At 40.7% G+C, this 19,407-nt stretch overlaps 1 protein-coding gene across 3 annotated transcripts in view; it reads left to right on the plus strand.

The window, feature by feature from the left end:
- Positions 1-19,407, plus strand: part of HMG20A (high mobility group 20A) — a 1,114,809-nt gene that overhangs the window by 509,434 nt on the left and 585,968 nt on the right. For all 3 annotated transcript variants that reach the window (XM_044077218.1, XM_044077217.1, XM_044077219.1), the window contains exon 5: positions 15,419-15,551. In XM_044077218.1, coding sequence (XP_043933153.1) covers positions 15,419-15,551 — 133 coding nt within the window. The remainder of the gene's footprint in view (positions 1-15,418; positions 15,552-19,407) is intronic.

Genomic DNA, 19,407 nt, shown 5'->3' on the forward strand with positions numbered 1-19,407 from the left:
TTCCTAAGGTAGCTTCGAAGCAAACATTAATCAGTCCATCAACCTCCCTGTTTTCTTTCCTAAATATCAGAACAAAGGCGAGTACAAGCTGCATTCATTGGATGTTCACAGGCAGCTTCATTTTTATCTTAACAGGACAGCTGGTCACAGGCAATCCGACCAATTGTTCATTTCCTTTGCCAAATTCAATCTGGGAAAACCAATTTCCAAAGTCTCCTTGTCACGCTGGATTTCCCAGTGTATTCTATTAGCTTACCAAGCTTCGGAGGTCCGCTGACGGAGTCCATGCTCATTCAACCCGGTCTGTTTCTACCTCAGTGGCCTTTAAGGCTAGGATTCCTCTGGATGACATTTGTTCAGCAGCCACTTGGGCTTCATCTCATACCTTTATTTCTCATTACAAGCTGGATATCACATCTAGAGGTAGAGCATCCTTTGGCTCCGCGGTGCTCCGGAATATCCTTCCATGACGGCCGCCCAAGACTCAGGTAGCTGGGGACTCTGTCCCACAGGTTGCTGACAAATGAATCTCCTACTTCAGATTTAGAAGTTATGTACTTACCGTAACGTTCCATCTGAGTAGGTGGATTCATTTGTCTGCAACCATCCCGCCCTCCTATCCCCCTGGCCTTGTCAGTTTCCTGCATAGAATGTGTTACCCTTTGGTTAGGGTATTTGTTACAGGGCAAACTCGATCTGAGGTCATGTAGGGAGAGCAGGGCATTATGGGTGAGGGGAGGAGCTAGGAGCTCGGATCCATAGCTGGATAAACCATGCCGGTTCGGATCCGATATCGGATCCATAACCCACATGTTGCAGACAAATGAATCCACCTACTCAGATGGAAAGTTCTGGTAAGTACATAACTTCTAATTTCCTTGCAATTTGTCATGTGGGAATTTTCTTAAGCTTCAACGAGATGAAAGACTAATTTAATCTTTATTTTACATTTGTTGACCATGGACATCCAGCTCTACCCAGTCCCCTTTTCAGAAGCCCAGGAGAAAAGATCCAGTAAATGCAATACAACCAAAATCTTTGTTTTATATATATATATATATATATATATATATATATATATATATATATATATATATATATATATATCTATATATAGATCTAGGACTACTGAACGAAAGTTCAATAGTCCGAATCCACAATCACCATTTTAACGAAAGCTTTCACCAGCGTTTTCGAACGTAATAACGAAAGCGCTTTCACCAAAAAGCCGTTAATGTGTTTAAAAAAAGAATAAAACATTACTTTCTTGCGCCCCCGCACCCTCCACACCCCCACTTAAATATTCTCACTCGAGTTGCACTACAGTGGGGAAAGGGAATTTTCCATTATCCCCACTGTAGTGCCAGGCATGCTTACGTGAAAGTGCCTTCGTGAAAAGCACTTGCAGCGCCCCGCCTAATCTGTGTTGGTCATGTTGCCGTTCAGTGATCCGTACGGATCCCTATATATATATATATATATATATGTATATATAAAATGTCAAGCAGAATACAGGTAAGCTGAATTTTGCAGTGGTAAAATAGATAAGAAAATAGTGACTGTAACTAAGGCTTCAGTACTCATTATACTTTATACAGATGTTGTTATATCCTACTAGCTGGTTATTTTTCTAGGTCACAGTACTGAGTCATTATGAAAGAGTAGATAGCAAAAAGTTGATTTAATGTTGAGATATAAATTAAATAAGTGGTAAGAGTTGAGAGGCATTGGTAGAAGGTAGAGTGGAAGAAAACAGAGCGATAATGAGTAACAAAAGTAGAGGAGAGCAGCGGTATAGTAGAAGACAACGAAGAAGGTTGAGATCTTATACTTAAACTAGAGGTCAACAAAAATCCACAAAACCAGCATTTTTGTAAGATGGCATGTCCCCATGCACTTCTGTGTCATCCCCCACTGTACAGTCACACAACCATAAAGGATTACTGCTGACTCACTATTAGAAACCACGTTAGAAATAACTTCCCTTCAGGAATGGTGATTGGGGAGCTAAACACCAAGGAATTCAAGTTTAAAGTTTCCCATTTACATGGTAATAAGTGAAAATCTGTGACAAAGACATGCAGGCTCTGCACAACATGCACCCAAAGCGTCAACTGAACTATGAAATTAAATTCTTTTTGAAGCAGTAGTAACTGTTTGCTACCCCCCCCCTCGCAATTTTTTGGAACTTTAATAAAACAAAACAAAGTTCATTTTCTTCACAAAAATGTTCAGCACCTCAGGTGAGTTGATGGTTCTCTTCTATAATATTCAGATAACTGTCTTGTTGCTGCATTTATTGCAGGTTACAGTCAATATTGTGTCGTATATTATTTTTATCAGATAAACTGAGTACAATGTTCTATGCAATTACATGTATTTGCTATGCTTCTTGCTCTTTCTGGAAAGCTATAACCACAAACAGCCTTCATATAACTAGTGATGGTAGATATTACATCAGTGGCTATCCAAATGGGTCTTTGTTTGGGTAGTACTACTCCACCAGTCAGAATTCAGCATATTTTCAGCAAAATTCTGCCTTTGAGAAAGCTGTTTTGTTTGAAAAGCACACTTCATGAATTAGTTTACTTACTTCATGTAAATTTATTTTTTATTTTATTTTACATTTGTTAACCGGGCTAGTCTAGCTGGATATATATCCATTTTCAGTAGAGGCCCTGGGAGAAAGTCTCTTACAGATATACAAATATGTAAAAATATTGTTACATGTTAATTAGGATTAATAAACCAAATGAAACAGGTAGTTATAACATATCAGAGATCAAAAACACTTAAGAAAAGTACAGTGAACATAATATAGCTTAAGAAAGCTAAAACAGATATAATACAGTAATTATTATGTACAATAGTTCACATCAGGTTAAAGAATTTAAGCAATAAGTTTATTAGAGTTTAAATAGTGTCAGTCTTAATTACAAGATTAAGTATTTAAATGTTTGGAAGTATGGTTAGAAGAGGAAGAGGAAGAAACAGGGGTAAAAGGCAGTTGTTAGTCAGGGTTACTACAAGGGCATAGCCAGTGCCTTTGGAGGTATTTTTTTAGTTTTTGTTTAAAGAGTGGCAAGGATATAATTCGTGTTAGTTCACTGGGTAGCAGGTTCCAGTTTTTTCCTGCTGTGTTAGTAAACAGAGAGTCACCAGCTGTATTATTAGACTTAGTTAAGCTTGCAAGGAGTTTGCTAGAAGAGCGTAAGGAGTTCAGATTATTATATGGGATTAAGAGTTTTGAGAGTATAGGGGTATTACTCGGTTGGTAAAATATTTTGTGGGCAATTGTGAATTGGGGCATTATCAGATGGTTTTGGAATTCCAGCCAGTCTAGTTGCCTAAGATTAGAACAGTGATGAGTTCTGAAGGGATTGCCAGTAGCGAATCTGGCAATATTATTGTAGGAAGTTGCTAATTTGTTGAGGTTAGTTTTCTTAAGGTTGGTAAATATAGGTGAGGCATACGGAAGAGTTGAGATTAGATGGAGGAGCGATCTTGGCTCTGACTGTTGAGGTTAAGAAAGGTTTTATTCTATATAAGGATCCTATTTTTCTGTTGACTATTTTAATGGTGTTGTTTATATGGTGATCAAATGAGAGATTTTTGTCAATGGTTATTCCTAAAAGTTTGGTGGTAGAGTCAGGAAAATGACAGTGCCATTATTTGAAGAGATTGAGAAGTCTAGGGGTGGACCTAGTAGTGGGTGTGAAGAGAAGGAGTTTTTTGGCATTAAGAAGGAGGCGTTTGGTAAACCATGTTTCTACAGTATTAAAACATTTTGAGTAAGAGAGTATACTTCAGTCGGAGAGGTTGCTAAGCATATTAGTGTGGAGTCATCTGCATATTGAATACAGGTGGCTTGAGGAATTGCTACATGGAGATCATTAATAAATAAGGAGAAAAGAAGTGGTCCAAGAATGGAGCCCTGAGGGACCTGGTGACAGGTAAAAGGAAGAAATTTGATTTTCCCAGAGAACTGCCTGTTGCCTATTGCTGAGGTATGACCTAAACCATTTAATGGCCAGAGAATCAAAGGAAAGAGATTCAAGAATATTAATTAGGAGGGTATGGTTAACCATGTGAAGGCTTTAGAGAGGTCATGAAGAGTGCAGATGAGAGGATGTTTTTGTTTGTTACTATTGATGGTCTCTGTAAAGGATAGGAGGGCAGTGGTGGTACTATGTGATGGTCTAAAGCCATGTTGACAGCTTGCTATTAAGTTATGTAGAGAGAGATGATGTAAAAGTTGTTGGTGAATGCATTTCTCCATAATTTTTGCTAAGGGTGATAAAAGCGCAATTGGCCGATAGTTAGTGTAATCATTGGAGTTCCCACCTTTATGTAAGGGGATAATATGGGATATTTTCCAGATATCTGGGATGGTTCCTTCTTGAATTGTCCTATTTATAAGTGTAGAAATAGGGTGGGCAATTACTTTGGCTGCTTTTTGGAGATATTGGGAAGGAAGTTCGTCAGCAGATGGAGTACATGGCTTAAGTTTATGAATAAATTTGTAGATGAGAGAAGTAGAAGTGGGTTGTATTATGAATTTCAAGGAAGAGTGTGGTAAGTTGATGGGAAGGCTGGAGTTATCAGAGATAAGTTGCCTAGCTAGAGATTGTATAGTCTCAGTGAAGAAAGAGTTAAAGGTATTGGCAGTTTGATGGGGAGTATTTGGATCTGTATCAAGTGGGGTGGGTGTTCGGGAGTTACCTGGGGAAAGGAGGTTATTTATGCAAGACCAGAACTTTTGTGGATTATTTTGATGAGTTTGTTGAAGTTTGCAATAGTAGTTTTTTTTGTCTGTAAGTATTGCCTTTTTTGTACTATTTCTAAGCTGCCTAAAATGGAGATGATCAGAGCTATTTCTATTAGATCTCCATTTGGCCCAGACTTTATTCCTAAGCAGAATGTGATTTCTAGTTTCATTCGAGAGCCATGGGGCTGTGTTGGACTTCATTCTGATGGAACGTTTAGGAGCATGCTTATCAAGAATAGATAAGAAAGTAGTGTTAAAATACTTTACAGCCTCTTCAAGTGGAAGGGATTTTAAAGGGTTCCAGTTGCAAGCTCTGAGCTCAATTTGAAATAATTCTGCGTTAAAGTGTTTGGTAGAGCGTGCTATCCTAAAGGTGGAGGGATTTGGAAAGTCTTTCTTTTCTCTTGTGATGTAGGTCAACAAATGGTCACTTACATCATCTGGCAGGGTTCCTACTTTGTAAGTTTGTTTCACTTCATGAGTATCCAGTCTAAGGTACTCTCTTTTTTATTAGGTTTGTTAATTCTTGTTGTAGATGTTATGGTTTGGGTAAAGCCATGGAGGTTGATATGAGAGGTAGGATTGTCAGCATTAACACTTTTCCAGTCAATGTTGAAGTCGCCTAGTATTATTGTTTCTTGGGGGTAAGTAGAAGACACCCAGCTAAGAAAAGCCTCTAATGTAGTTATATTATTGCCAGGTGGTATGTAAATACAGATAATGTATAAAGATTTGTTTGTGTTGATTTGTATGAGGACGTCTGCGTTCCTATCGTGGGTTGGATAAGATGGTAGGGTAGAGATGTGAAGTCCATTTTTAAATAGAATGGCTACTCCACCACCTTTACGTTTTGTTCGGTCTAGTCTCACTATATTATAGCCTTGTGGAATAATTTCATTGTCTTTCGTTTCTGGTTTCAACCAAGTCTCAGTGAGGCAGAGGATATCAAATGAGTGAATGTCTAGGAGGGCATGAAGGTGAGGTACTTTATTATTGATGCTGTGGATATTCAGATTCCCTATTAGGAGAGAGCTATTGAGTCTAGGGTGAGTAGTTAGGTTAGTAGGGTTGGTAGGGCCAGGGTTGGGGTGGATATCTCCATCTTTTAAGGTGGGATTTTTTAGTTTTGTTATTGAATTGTTTCTAAGGTAAGTTAGAATTTTAAATTTTTTTTTCTGAGGGTAGGTCATGATTAATGTGGGAGAGTCTGTGGTATTTAGGTAGTAAGTAACTGGGAGTGGAAGTTATGTTAGAATGTCTACTTAGGGATATGTGTGTATAAATTGTAGTTTGTTTGTGGGAATGGTTAAGATGGAAATAGTGCAGTTTTTCAAAGGAGGTAAGAAGGTAGGCTGAGAAGAGGGTAGTTAAGAGTATAACTATAAGTGTTGGTTTGGCTAGATTAGGGAGAAGCATCTTCGAGGAGAAAAAATATAAAATAAGAACTTGAGTGTAGGGATAAAAAGAGGGAGAAGATGTGGAGGAGAGGAAGATAAAGGAATACAAGAAGAGAAGAGAGGGGGCACCAAGATTTATGAGTTAAGAGTAGGAGGATATGGTAGAGGTACCCTAAGGAGTGGATTATTGTGAGTAATTGTTAGAGGGTAGGGGTGTGGTTAAAGTATGTGGGGTAGGGTGATGTATGGGATTGGCTGGAAGAGAGAGGGTGTGGTTAGGAAGTATAAGTGTAGGACCCGGGTGGGTGGGAATTGGGGGTAGGGTAGGGAGTGAGCCCGTACGGAGCGGTAGAGACAATTGAAGGAGAAGCTGGAGAAGAGACTATCAGAAATGCAGGTAACTATAGGTAAGTGAGGTAGAACATGAGTAGGAAAGGTCAAGATTGACACAGAAATCTAACGAACGTAAAACAGAGGCGGGTAAATTACTGTTTCACCACAATGTGAATAGGAGGAGGAGCAGGTCAAGAATTAGAAAAGTATAGTACAGTTGCAGGAGTAAAACCGGGAGAGAGGCAGTAAGTACTGGATAGGATGCAGATGAAGGGAGATAAGAGGAAATATACTATAATTACAGAGGTGGGACAGAGAGAGAGAGAGAGGCAGTGAGAAAAGGAAAGGATAAGGGTGCCACCTAGTGGACAAACAAATAATTGCAGAGAGTGAATGGGAGAGCTAACTGGAGAAGAGCTATGGAAGATTATTGTAAGTGAGGTGGTGATTTGGCTGTTGGGTAGCTGGAAAGGTGGGGTAAAAGCTGCTGGTTGCTCAAACCAAAGCGAACTTTAGAACCCTAGTAAAAATAGTTGACAGAGGCCTACCGTACAAATGGGACTAAGTCGATAACCTACTTTCTTCCTTCTTTGATGGAGGGTGCTAAGAAAAGGAGTCGAGCAGATGCAGCCGCTGGAGTTAGGACAGGTTCTTATGTCACTTGTTTCAAGACCCTGTCAGTTTTTTCCCACTTGCAGACATCCAATCTTGATCCATCAGTAAAGCCCTTCATTTGCATTCCTGATTATCATAGTGTAGTAGGCATCCATGTGGCCATTGGATTAACAGGTAGTACCTGCACTCAGAGATTCTGCCTGGCTACTAATTGCTAAGAATATCAGTAGCTTTCTTCCACCTTAGACAAAGATCTTGTCATCTAAAGATCTTTCCGTGGAGACTAAAGGAGAGGTTTTCCTTTTACTTCCAGGTATGTCAGAGCATCACCACAGTTAGTCTTCCTGAATCCAGAGTTTTACCTAAACATCATCAAGGTAAAGCTGGTGTTCTACTGGTCCTATAAACTTTCAGGCAGTGATTTTACTCTTTAGCAGGAGATTAAGTCCAAGCCTATTCCTGACCTCACTGGAGGACCTGCTGGACAGGTGAGGCATACCTTCAGCTCCCACCTTATTAGTGCAGCTAGGGATTTTGCTCTCAACTGTCTATGAATATTTGCTGGAGCCCATAGATGGCTATCCTGATCCCAAAGAGCCGTTCCCTGAATCACACAGTTATAAATCGGGAGTACTGAAGACTGGGAACCCCTCTCCAAAACTGCTGCCCATATACATATCAAGGTTTGGAATGCCTGTCTTCATGCCTTAGAGCTCATTCTTTAGGAATTGAACATCCAGCAGTTAATTTTCTGGTGGGAGCTTGAGATACTCATACAGGATATCTCCAGTGAGACTTAGAAATAGAGCCTGCTTTAATCCCAGCACAAGCCTTTCCCAAACCTCAATGCTTCTGACTAGTGAGCAGTGCAGTGGTGGTTGCTCTTAGTCTGCCTACGCTTAGCCCAAGTCTGATGTTCATCGTGTTTCACTGTTGCAGTCATTACACTTGGGTTATCCACCGGCAGGCTACCCGCAGTCGGCCCGAGTTCCAAAGTCTTGGTCTGGCATCTGTTGCTGTCGCCTCTTCCCTGATGTCAGTGCGCCAGGGTTATAAAAGATGCAACCGACGCCATTTTCTCCAGTCTTTCTTGCCGCACGGTGCCCGAAGCAAAATCAGTTCGCAAGTGCCGGTCGGCCGACTCCTGAGATTTTCGAAATTGAGTTTCATAACCAAAGTCTTCAGTAAAGCTAAGTACCCTGTTGGGGAAACTTTTTCTTGCTCCAGACCAATGTCAGTAAAAGTTAATAATTGTATCTCTTGTGGGAAGCAAATACATCATAAGGACTTTCACTCTTACTGTATTCCTTGCCTAGGCCCTGACCACAGCGTTACCAGTTGTTGGTTTTGTGCTAGATTCATTAAACGCACTATTAAACGTCGGTTTGATTTTGCTTTACATTATTTTGGCCGAAGGTTTAATTACATAATGCCGTCGTAACATCCGACGACCGGAATTTAGAAAAAACGCAAAGACAAAGAAAAGGACAGGCATTAGAGGTCCAAAACCAACGACAAAGCCTCTTCTAGGCCAGTCGCCGGTTCTCAGTGAGGTGCTTTTGCAGCCCCTGACACCTGCTACCTCAGAGCCACAGGCCTTATCGGACAGCCACGTGGAGACACCGAGGCCTGTGGAAACTCAAGGTATTGGGCCTACGAAAACTATTCCCTCAGATGGGTCTGGAGCCGCTGAGCAGGCATCTGCTTCTGAGGGTGTTTTCAGACCTTCACAGCTTATAATTAAGCCCACTACAGCAGCCAAGGCAAAGTCAAAAACACCATTAAAGACAAGGAAACAAGTACATCATTCTCCTGAACAGTCATCCATGCCAAAGAAACAGATGCTTAAAATGGCCTAAGACCTAATAACTGTAATCAGGGGTTCCCATCCCCCTCCTGACAAAAGGCCTAGGCAAGACACTGACTATGATTCCTCTGACCAGGTTTCTATTTCCTCTGATTCCTCTTCTGATCAGGGATATTCTCTCCCTCCCTATGAGGACTCTGATGCAGAAGAGTCTATACCTTCAGCTTCTCCGCCTGAGGATTATTCTTTTGGGGAAACCCTGCACACCATGAGGGAGCATTTCCATTGGGAGAGCCAGGATTATTCAGAATCTAAGAAAAGGCTCAGAGACTTTCTTTTATTGCCCCAGCACAGGCCCCTGGCTATTCCCCCTGTGCTGGATATTGTTGATGATGATTTCTCTGAATCCAATCTGACTCCTGATTCTTTACCCCCTGCATCAGTCAAGCCAGACAGGTACTACAGGGTCCCTGACTATCATACATTTCTTTACAAAAACCCTGCTGCAGATCCAGAAACATTTTTCAGGGTCCTAAAGGGGTTAAGGCTTCCACTGTTAAAAATCCTGTCCCCTCGGATAGGGATTCCAGAGCTCTGGACAGATGGGGGAAAAAAGTTTACACTTCTGCTACTTTAGCTGTAAGGGCTTTAAATTGCCAGTTTCACATGCTTAAATATCAACAGTACCTCATGTCATTGTTAAAACAGAAAATGGTTTCAAACTCAGAAAGTCCTGACAGTAAGGAAACACAGGATTTATTGCATGCAGCTGAACAAGTGGGAAAGCATACTCTGCAATGTGGATTTGATTCATTAGAGGCTTCTTGTACAGCCGCAGTTACAGACTCTGTTATTCGAAGGCATGCTTGGTTGAAAGAACAAAGTTTACCTGACCATGTTAAAGTAAAATTATTGGATGCTCCAGTACAGCATGATACTTTGTTTGGTGTTAAGGCAGAAGAAGTGGTAAAGAAAATTGAGGATAAAGCTAAATAAATGCAGACAGTAAAGGATTTCTTACAGGTTCAACCACCTAGGTTTAGCAGAAACTGGCCTTATTTCCGGTGTCAGACAGCCCACAAAGAGGCAGATACAGATGCCCAAGAGGCAGATCTCAGCCCCAAGGCTCCTGCAGACCTAAACATTGGGGTGCTTCAGCCCCCAAAGGAGGGGAAGACAAATCACAACCTTATAGGAAACTGTCTCAGTGACTTCCCTCTACAGATGCCAAGCACTTACCTTTTGGCAGCACCCCTAGGGGGAAAGCTAGCACTTTTCTCAAAGAATTGGCACATAATCACCCAGGACAAATGGGTACTGAATATTGTTTCTCAAGGTTACAGGTTCCACTTTCACATGCTCCCAAAATCAAAAGGTATGCCGGACCTGCCACAAAACCAATGGGCAGAGGCGCAAAAACAAATTGCTGCTCTCATGGACATGGGAGCTATTCAAAGAGTACCACAGCAAGAACAGGGGCAAGGATTTTACTCAAGACTTTTCTTAGTACCCAGAAAGGACAAAACCTGGAGACCAATACTGGACCTGTCAATCCTAAATACTTTCCTGGATGTTCCAAAATTCAAAATGTTAACACTACAGCAACTTCTACCCATGCTGGGCAAGAAGGCTTGGCTAGTTACTTTGGACCTCAAGGAGGCATACCTGCATGTCCCAATCAGACAGTCTTGCAGAAGATACCTCAGATTCATAGCAGGCTCAATGCATTACCAATTCTCTGCACTGCCCTGTGGCTTATCTACTGCGCCCAGGGTCTTCACAAAATGCCTGGCACCAGTAATTGCATTTTGCAGACAAAAAGGAATTCAAATATATCCCTACTTGGACAACTGCCTTATTCAAGCAGAGAGCAAGGACATTCTACTAAAGCATATGGCGTTTGTAAAAAGAGTACTAATTTGCCTCGGGTACACAGTAAATGAAAAGTAATCAAAACTAGTGCCCTCTCAAGATCTAATATTCCTGGGTGCAAGCTTAAATACAACTGCCCAGATGGCTTATCTCACGCTAGACAAAGGCAACTGACTCGTTACTTTCAACTGATGGCAACAAAGACCCAGCTCCCTGCAAGAAAAATTCTGCAGGCCCTGGGCTTCATGGCATCCTGCATTCTACTAATTCCATATGCAAGACTGCATATGAGGAAACTACAATGGTATCTAAAAAGTGTTTGGACTCAACATTGTCACAGCCTGGAGACGATCATAACTTTAATTCCCTGCCTACAGCAGGAGTTTCGATGGTGGTCCCAGGCCTGTCACCACAACAAGGGACAGCCTTTCACCCTACCCACAGCCAGGCAGACAATAACAACGGGTGCATCGGATTATGCCTGAGGAGCACATATGGCAGGAAAATGTATTCAGGGCACGTGGTCCAAGGAACAAATGCATCTTCACATCAATCAGAAAGAGATGCTAGCTGTACAGAATGCCCTGACAGCTTTCAAGGACCTACTACATCCAGGACAACTACTAATAAAGACGGACAATACCACAGTTATGTGGTACATAAACAAGCAAGGGGGCACACATTCCTACCCCCTATGCAGACAAGCCATGACTTTGTGGAATACAGCACTAACCTATCAGGTACATCTGCAGGCACAATTCCTGCCAGGAACAAAAAATACACTGGCAGACGAACTAAGCAGAAATCTCATGGACCCTCATGAATGGAAACTAAATCCACAGGTGTTCAGCATGATAACAAGGAAATGGGGATGCCCAGACGTAGATCTTTTTGCCTCCCCTCACAATTGCCAACTACAGAAATTCTGCACAAGAACTTATCACTCTCCAGCATGGAAAATGGATGCTCTATCATTCACCTGGAAAGCCCTGACAGTCTATGCCTTCCCTCCAATGCCTCTTCTTACCAAGGTGCTCCTAAAAGTCAGACAAGAAAGTCCAAAAATGATCCTGATTGCCCCAGACTGGCCACGCCAGCACTGGTACCCAATCCTTAAGAGCTTGTCTCAAGGCCCAGCTTGGCCTTTACCTCAAATTCCTCATCTTCTAACTCAACAAAACAGTCAGAGTCTGCACAGTCAGCTCAGCACCTTAAATCTGACAGCATGGCAGATAATGTAGCCACTCTGACTGCACCTCTCTCTAAAGCTGTTATGGATGTCATTTTAGAAGCCAGGAGGCCCAGCACTAGGAAATCTTATGCAGAAAAATGGAAGAGATTCTGTGCTTGGAACCAGGCACAAGGACTCAAACCACTTGTTCCAAATATACCTCAGATTTTACAATACCTAACTGAGATGCTGGACAAAGGCCTATCTTTCTCATCAATTAAAATCCATGCCTCTGCCATTGCAGCTCATTACAATACGGAACCTCCTATTTTTTTCACATCCTCTAATAAGACAGTACCTCAGAGGGGCAAAAAACATAAGACCCCCAAGGAGAGCACCAGTACCAACTTGGGTTCTCAATTTTATTTTAGAAAAACTCACACTACATCATTTTGAACCAGCCAGCACAGCACATATAAAATTCTTATGGAAAACTGCTCTGGTCCTAGCAATAACTTCAGCAAGAAGAGTATCAGAGTTACAGGCATTAATGGCTGTGGAACCTTTCATCATTTTTCACCAGGACAGGGTTTCTCTTAGGACAAACCCAACATTCATGCCGAAAGTAGTTTCTAATGTAGCCCTGAACCAAACCATTAATTTACCAACTTTCTACCCAAATCCCCAGAATAAAGGGGAGAGACTTCTGCACGCTTTGGATATACACAGACCGCTACGATTCTACTTGGACAAAACAAAAGCTTTCAGAAAATTTGAGCAACTGTTTGTAGCCTATGCTGCAGGATCACAAGGAAAACCTATCACAAAGCAGACAATTTCAAAATGGATAGGACACTGCATCCACTTCTGTTATGCACAACATGGCAAATCAGTGCCTAAGGTCATTAGGCCACATTCTACCAGAGCAGCAGCCTTTCTCAGAGGAGTACCAATCAAAGACATTTTGGAAGCTGCAACATGGAGCTCAGTGCACACTTTCACCAAGCACTACCACTTACCTCTCTACTCTAAATCCAAAGCAGGCTTTGCCACTGCAGTCCTGCAGGGCCTGGTAGCCTCTCCAAATCCAATTTAGACCCAGCCGCCCAACCTCAGCTTTGGGATTCAACCCAAGTGTAATGACTGCAACAGTGAAACACGATGAACATAGTACAGTTGTGCACCTACCATAAATGTAGATGTTCGAGTGTATTCACTGTTGCAGTCCAGGTTACCTACCCACCATCCCCCTTTTCATTGCTGGGACTTCTCTGTACTTCTCAACTCTATACAACCTATGTGGTGTATTTGCTTGTAGATTAAGGAAATGTTTATATTAGTACATGCATGCTTTTGGCATAATTTTATTTTTCTAGCCTTCCTATCTGGGGGCACCTGACATCTGGGGCAAGAAAAACTGAAGAAAATGGCGTCGGTTGCATCTTTTATACCCCTGGCGCACTGATGTCAGGGAAGAGGCGACAGCAACCGACGCCGGACCAAGACTTTGGAACTCGGGCCGACTGCGGGTAGCCTGCCGGTGGATAACCCAAGTGTGATGACTGCAACAGTGAATACACTCAAACATCTACATTTATGGTAGGTACACAACTGTACTTTGCATTCTCACCCTTGTTTGAGCTTAATCCCATGGGTGGCAGGATAGGAAGTGTTACATCTGTCTCCTTTTGACCCCCACCACCACCGCCATTAGGTCCTCATCTTTATTGTACACTGGTTTTCCTGATTGCTTGTGGAACCTTCTAGCTTGCTGACACTGCTTATTAATTTCTTGGAGGTCTTATTCTTGGTAATCATTACCACATTGAATGTCAGAGCTTCAATCTCTTTTACATACAGACCCATATGTGGACTTTTACACCCTCAGGTTAGTGAAGCAGTCCCTTGTAGGTGTACTTTGTTTAAGATCTCGGCCCATGAAAAGAACTGCACCCTACTGGGATCTAAACTGCATCATGGAAGATCATACTCAAGCCTCCTTTCAACCAACAGACATAAAAGTTAAACATAGGAAAACTGATCTGTTTGCTGTTACCTTCATCAGGAGAGTGTTGCAACATCAGACTCCAATGTGCAAGGAGCCCTTTTTAGTCTTCCATAGAGATAGGGTGAGTCTGAGAACAGTACATCCTTCATGCTCTAAGTTGTGAAAATTTTCTGTGAACCAGACTGTTAATGTATCTGTTTTCATCCTTGCACCCCAAAGCAATGGAGAAAGAGAGAGAATTTTCCCTCCTTGGATGTGCACAGCCAGCCAAGATATTTACACAGGACAAAAGAAAACAGAAAATCTAGTCAGGTGTTTATCTCCTTTGCTATAGTGAAAAATGTTGAGGCTGGTTTTAAAGATAGATGTAAATGTCTAGCACAATGGTATACAACTTTGTTACTCCTCTGTATTTAACACCTAGTAGGCACAGTCAAGGCTCACAGTACTTGAGGCCATAGCCACAACTATTGCTTTTAATGCAGAAACCATTCTGGAAGGAGCCACCAGGACAACTTTTCCCCTTTTTTTCCCTTAAACATTATGGAGTTGACATTTATTTCAGCGGCTAGCGATGGTTTTGCTACGTCCATCCTTCATGGCATGTGGCAACCCAGCCACTGTTCTGAGGCCACTTATCTTGAAACTCTGACTGAGAGAAGCAACAGTGATGTAAACAAAGAACACAATGTAGTTGTGTAGGAATTTACCATAGTAGATGTTTGAGTAGATCATTGTTGCAGCATTACATCCCTTCCAGCATCCCTTGTGATTTGCTCTTCTCCCTTTGATTATAGGAATCTTTCTTGAGGTGAAGTATCCTTCCTGAAATCTTTATTTCCCTTTCTCTTCCCTCCCTTGTCTAGAACCCTAATCAGGGTGATTGTCTGGGGAGGCCTGTTACTACTTTCTCTGTTTCCAGAGCAGGTTAAGACTTTTACCTTCCCCTTCCTCTCCTCTCCCTGTTTCTGGGACAGGTTAAGACTTTTACCTTTCCACTTTTTCTCCTTTCCCTGTTTCCAGAGCAGGTCATGACTTTTTCCTTTTCCCTTTCATTTCATATATGTATATATCTTTGGCTGTACTACTCCTTGCACAGGGGCCTCTCTCCTCTCTGGGTGAGGCAGCTTTAAGATAATGTAGGCAGATGGGACTGTTCTGATATTGCAGGTGGAGGACATGCATTATGGGATGTTGAGACAGACATTCAGGGATGCCAGCAGCTAAGTTTCAGTAGTTGCAACTACGGCAGCAGTGATCTACTGAATTATTATGTTAAGTTTATACACAGTTGTGATGTGTTTGTGCCAATGTCCTGTATAAGAATTTATATGCATTAGGGTATACAGTAGCTAAAACAATTCTTGAACCCCCACACTCTTTCACATGGGTGTCTACTCACATATTCTTATGGTTATGACTGACCTCATTGTTTCATTGTTGACAGCACTACTTGGATGAAGCAGAGAGAGATAAAGAACGATATGTGAAAGAGTTGGAGCAGTACCAGAAGACAGAGGCTTACAAGCTATTTAACAGAAAATCACAAGACAGACAAAAAGGCAAACGGCACCGGCAAGGTAAGTCCATTTTTTAACGTCATGTGAACTATTAGTATAATTTTTTTCTGTTTGCTTGTTTATAAACATTAAAATGTTGACTGTAGATTTATAGTTAGTGATATAACTGGATGATCATGTTATTAGATTGGAACAGATATAAAATCAGAGTCAGATAGAGAGATGCAGCATAGAGGAAATACTGACTGTCATGCTCAGTAGTTCTCCTTGGTATCTTTATCGACAGAGTAAGCAGTACAGAATAAGATGGCAGATGCTGAGACTGGTACTTGTACAGGCAGTGTGAGTGGTACAGTGTAAGAAGGTAGCTGTGCAGACTTGTAGCTGTACAGGCAGTGTGAGTGGTACAGAATAAGGAAGTACCTGTACAGACTGGTACCTGTATGGGCAGTGTTAGTGGCACAGAATAAGAAGGTACCTGTGCAAACTGTTAGTTATTTTTATGCTGCAACACAGCATGGAATGCAGCAAATAATTAGCTGTGCAACATAACAGTATTGCTCTTGATTTAGTAGTTAAAAATTATTTTGAAAAGGTACTTGGTGTTTCACACAGGAAACCTCAATCAACAGATGACACTGCGCTAGTAGGATTAGTGTCACAGGAAATGGCTTATGAGTTTGTGTAAGACTGTTCACTATTTTCTGGGCTCCATATGTTTAAGAAAAGACAGTTCTGATGCATTTTTTGTATACTTTGTTTTATGCACTGAACAAATCACTAATGAAGCAACAGAAGGTATATTTCAGAATCCCTTGATTTGTGACAGTGTTTTATAGTAGATGATGTGGGAATATTAAATGTGTTCATTTTAACCAAGAAAACAATGTAAAGGGACTGTTACAGAGCCATGCAAATGTTTTTAAAAGTACTGACGTATTACAAATTTTCTCTATCTACTTAGTAGGGGTGAGTAAATAGGTGAATATGAGCATAAAATCAGCACATCTGTTTGTGTATTCAGAAGTCGAATTTGAAGAAAACTGTTTTCTGCTGAACTGGTAGGCAAGCAGGCTAGATACAGAAATATTTTATCTGGAGTAGACTTGCAAGTATTGGTTCTTTTTAAAAGCTTTCATGTTTGGAAATTTTGAAAAGATTGCGACTAGATGTATGAGAAGAAATTCTTCCTAGCCTGCAAGTCGGACTGTTTTTAAATCTGGTATTGTGTTTTCTGGTTGACTCACTTTGCAAATTAAGATTGTCTTGACTGTTTAAAGGCTTCAAATAGAACTTGCTACCTTGTTGTTTCTGTAAAGTCTTCATTAAGTTTATATAGAGACTCTTACCTCTTGCATGACCTGTTAATGTAATGCTTACTGCTGAATCAAACCACTTCAGATCTGTGTTTGGTTTTATCCTAAAAAAGGTAACACTTTGGTTGTGGAACAAGCTGCTTCTGGACAGTGTTCGCTTTAGAGATGTTCTTTTGCACAGTTCTGATTTTCAAAAGAAGAGTACTTTACTGTAGAGAAACTAATTTGTTTGCTACTGAACTGAAATATGTTTTGTTGTGTTTTAAAGCCAGCTCTGTTTATTTGTGCTTAATAAAAAACAAAATGTTTTCCAATTAGTCTGTTGTCCAAACTGTAGAAGGAACAGCGTTAATGTGTCACATCACTTTGCATCATTTGGTGAAGAATTTACAAACAGGTTAGAACAGTTTATACAAATTTTGAAACATGGTGAGTTTATGAATTGGTTAGTGCCTGGTGGAAGTCAAATATAAACTGTTTTTTGTGCGTGCTCCTAGTAATTCTCCAACTATCAAGCTTACAGATTCTGGCTACTGTACTGACCTGTTTGCCCCCCCCCCATCCCACCCCCACATGAGTTCTGTATAGCGTTTCCTTCCATTGGGTGAAGGCAATGAGTACAGAAAGCAGAACTGTCATTTTGAGGATAATTGGAGTTTTCTGTTAAGGCCCGACTCCATGCATGTGTTTGTTAGGGGTTGATATGTGGTGGGCCTATGCCAGCTGAGCTTGTCAAAAGTTAAATAAATTCATGACTCAAATGAAATAAGAGGAGGAAGAACATAAAGAAGATGGGAGTGGTCATAGAAAAATCTTTAATGTAATGGTAATAGGAGCTTTCATAAGCTGAAACAAGTTACACTTGCCACAGTCAGGATTGTATTGTTTTTATCACAGTTTAGTTGCGTTTAAAAATTGTCCAATATATAGTGTTATTGTACATAAATTCAATGTGTATTTCTTATAAAATTATATTTTATCACTTTATACAGAAGTACATATTGTGGTATACTGTCTTCTAGCTGCCACTGGGAGGATTTGTAGAGCTGAAGTTTTTGGGGTATTTGGGGGGAAAAGATCCACATGCCATGCCCCAAGAGGAGGAGGTCATGCTTTCTGTTACAAATAGGAGGTGTATGATGCATAAGCAGAACACTACCCTTTTGAAGAGGGGCTGTTGAGTGGAATAGGAACTCCTATGGAATTTTGTAGATAGAATCTGTGGAGAAGGATCTTTTGGAGGACTGCAGGGTAATGTGAAACTGAAAGCTGTAGATACATTACAAAGAATACTGGGGTCTTATTACTGGGTGTGCCTGTACCCAAAGAGGGAGAGGAGACCAACTTGGCTCAAGCTTGGAGAGCTAGGATGGTGAACTGTAAGCTACTGATGTCTTCTCAGAGACATTTTAACTGAAGTACCTTAAAGCAGAACTGGTGTGGGTTTTCTTGTCAAAATGAACTTTATTTTGAATGTTTCACTGTAAATAATGTGCAATTTGAAGAGCAGTTTTCATGGTTGCTAGATATTGCACTTTTGGAGATGAAAATTTGGTGAAAGTATACCAAACTACAATATTTTGTGTTCCTCTATTGCTACGCACATTTGCTGATTTGTTGTGTCCTAGATTTCCCACTTGTAGTGTTTGTTGTGTGTTAATTTCCCCACCTGTAGTGGATGTTGTGTACTAGTTTCCCCACTTGTAGTGGGAGAAAACTATTGCTGTTTGTTACCACAACCACCTGCAGAGAGAGAAATGGGTGCATCTTTTCTGAAGAACTGCTATCTTTTGGTCAAAATTTAACTTTTTCTATGTGTAGCCACATTTAGAATGTATGGTTTGGAGTGCTCTTGAGTAGTCACTATAACAGAAGTATATTTCAGAGTGTTTTACGGTCTTGGTGGTGGAAAGCAAGAGGTGGCAACCATTCCATGAAGCATTGTTGAATGAATTCCTAATTGAGTGCAGAATAGTATTTTAAGCATCTCATTCCTACACCACAAAAAGAGTCAGAAGTAAAGGTTAGAGTCACAGTAAAATTAAATCCATTTTAAAATAATTGCATGAAAAACGAAGTAAATTGACAAATGGTATGGAATGTTAAAGTGACAAAACGTTGTTGAAAGGTTGCTTACCAAAAGAAGTAAAAAAATTGATAAAAGATTGCTTGTGTTTAGTGAATGTACTAATTTGCTGAAAGAAATGTGTTGGAATGTTTTTAGTTTGAAGTATATACGCAAGTGATTACTCAGGAAATTGCTGCAGCTGGGTATAGATATGTAATATTGAAAAGTTGTGTGTAATTCTGAAATTGTAAAAATAATTACTGCAGTTTAAATGAAAATGTAAAACCAATGAGCTATAAAACTATGTAGTTTTATGAAGGGAAAGCTGTTGCAAATTTCTCAACTGTAAAAAGGCCAATATTACACATTTTACATATACTAACAATATTTTCTTAAAGTAAACCTGTGACTGATGTGTGGAATGTGGGAAGAAACTTCTGGCAGTACAGAGCCTGTGTTCTGAAACAATGCTGCATTGGTAAAAATTGTTGCACTGTCTTTCTGAGAAAGGAAGCCTGAAAGACCTGACGTG

The sequence above is a fragment of the Protopterus annectens genome, chromosome 7.part0 (assembly GCF_019279795.1).
Source record: "Protopterus annectens isolate FY-2018-M chromosome 7.part0, PAN1.0, whole genome shotgun sequence".
Taxonomy (NCBI): Eukaryota; Metazoa; Chordata; order Ceratodontiformes; family Protopteridae; genus Protopterus; species Protopterus annectens.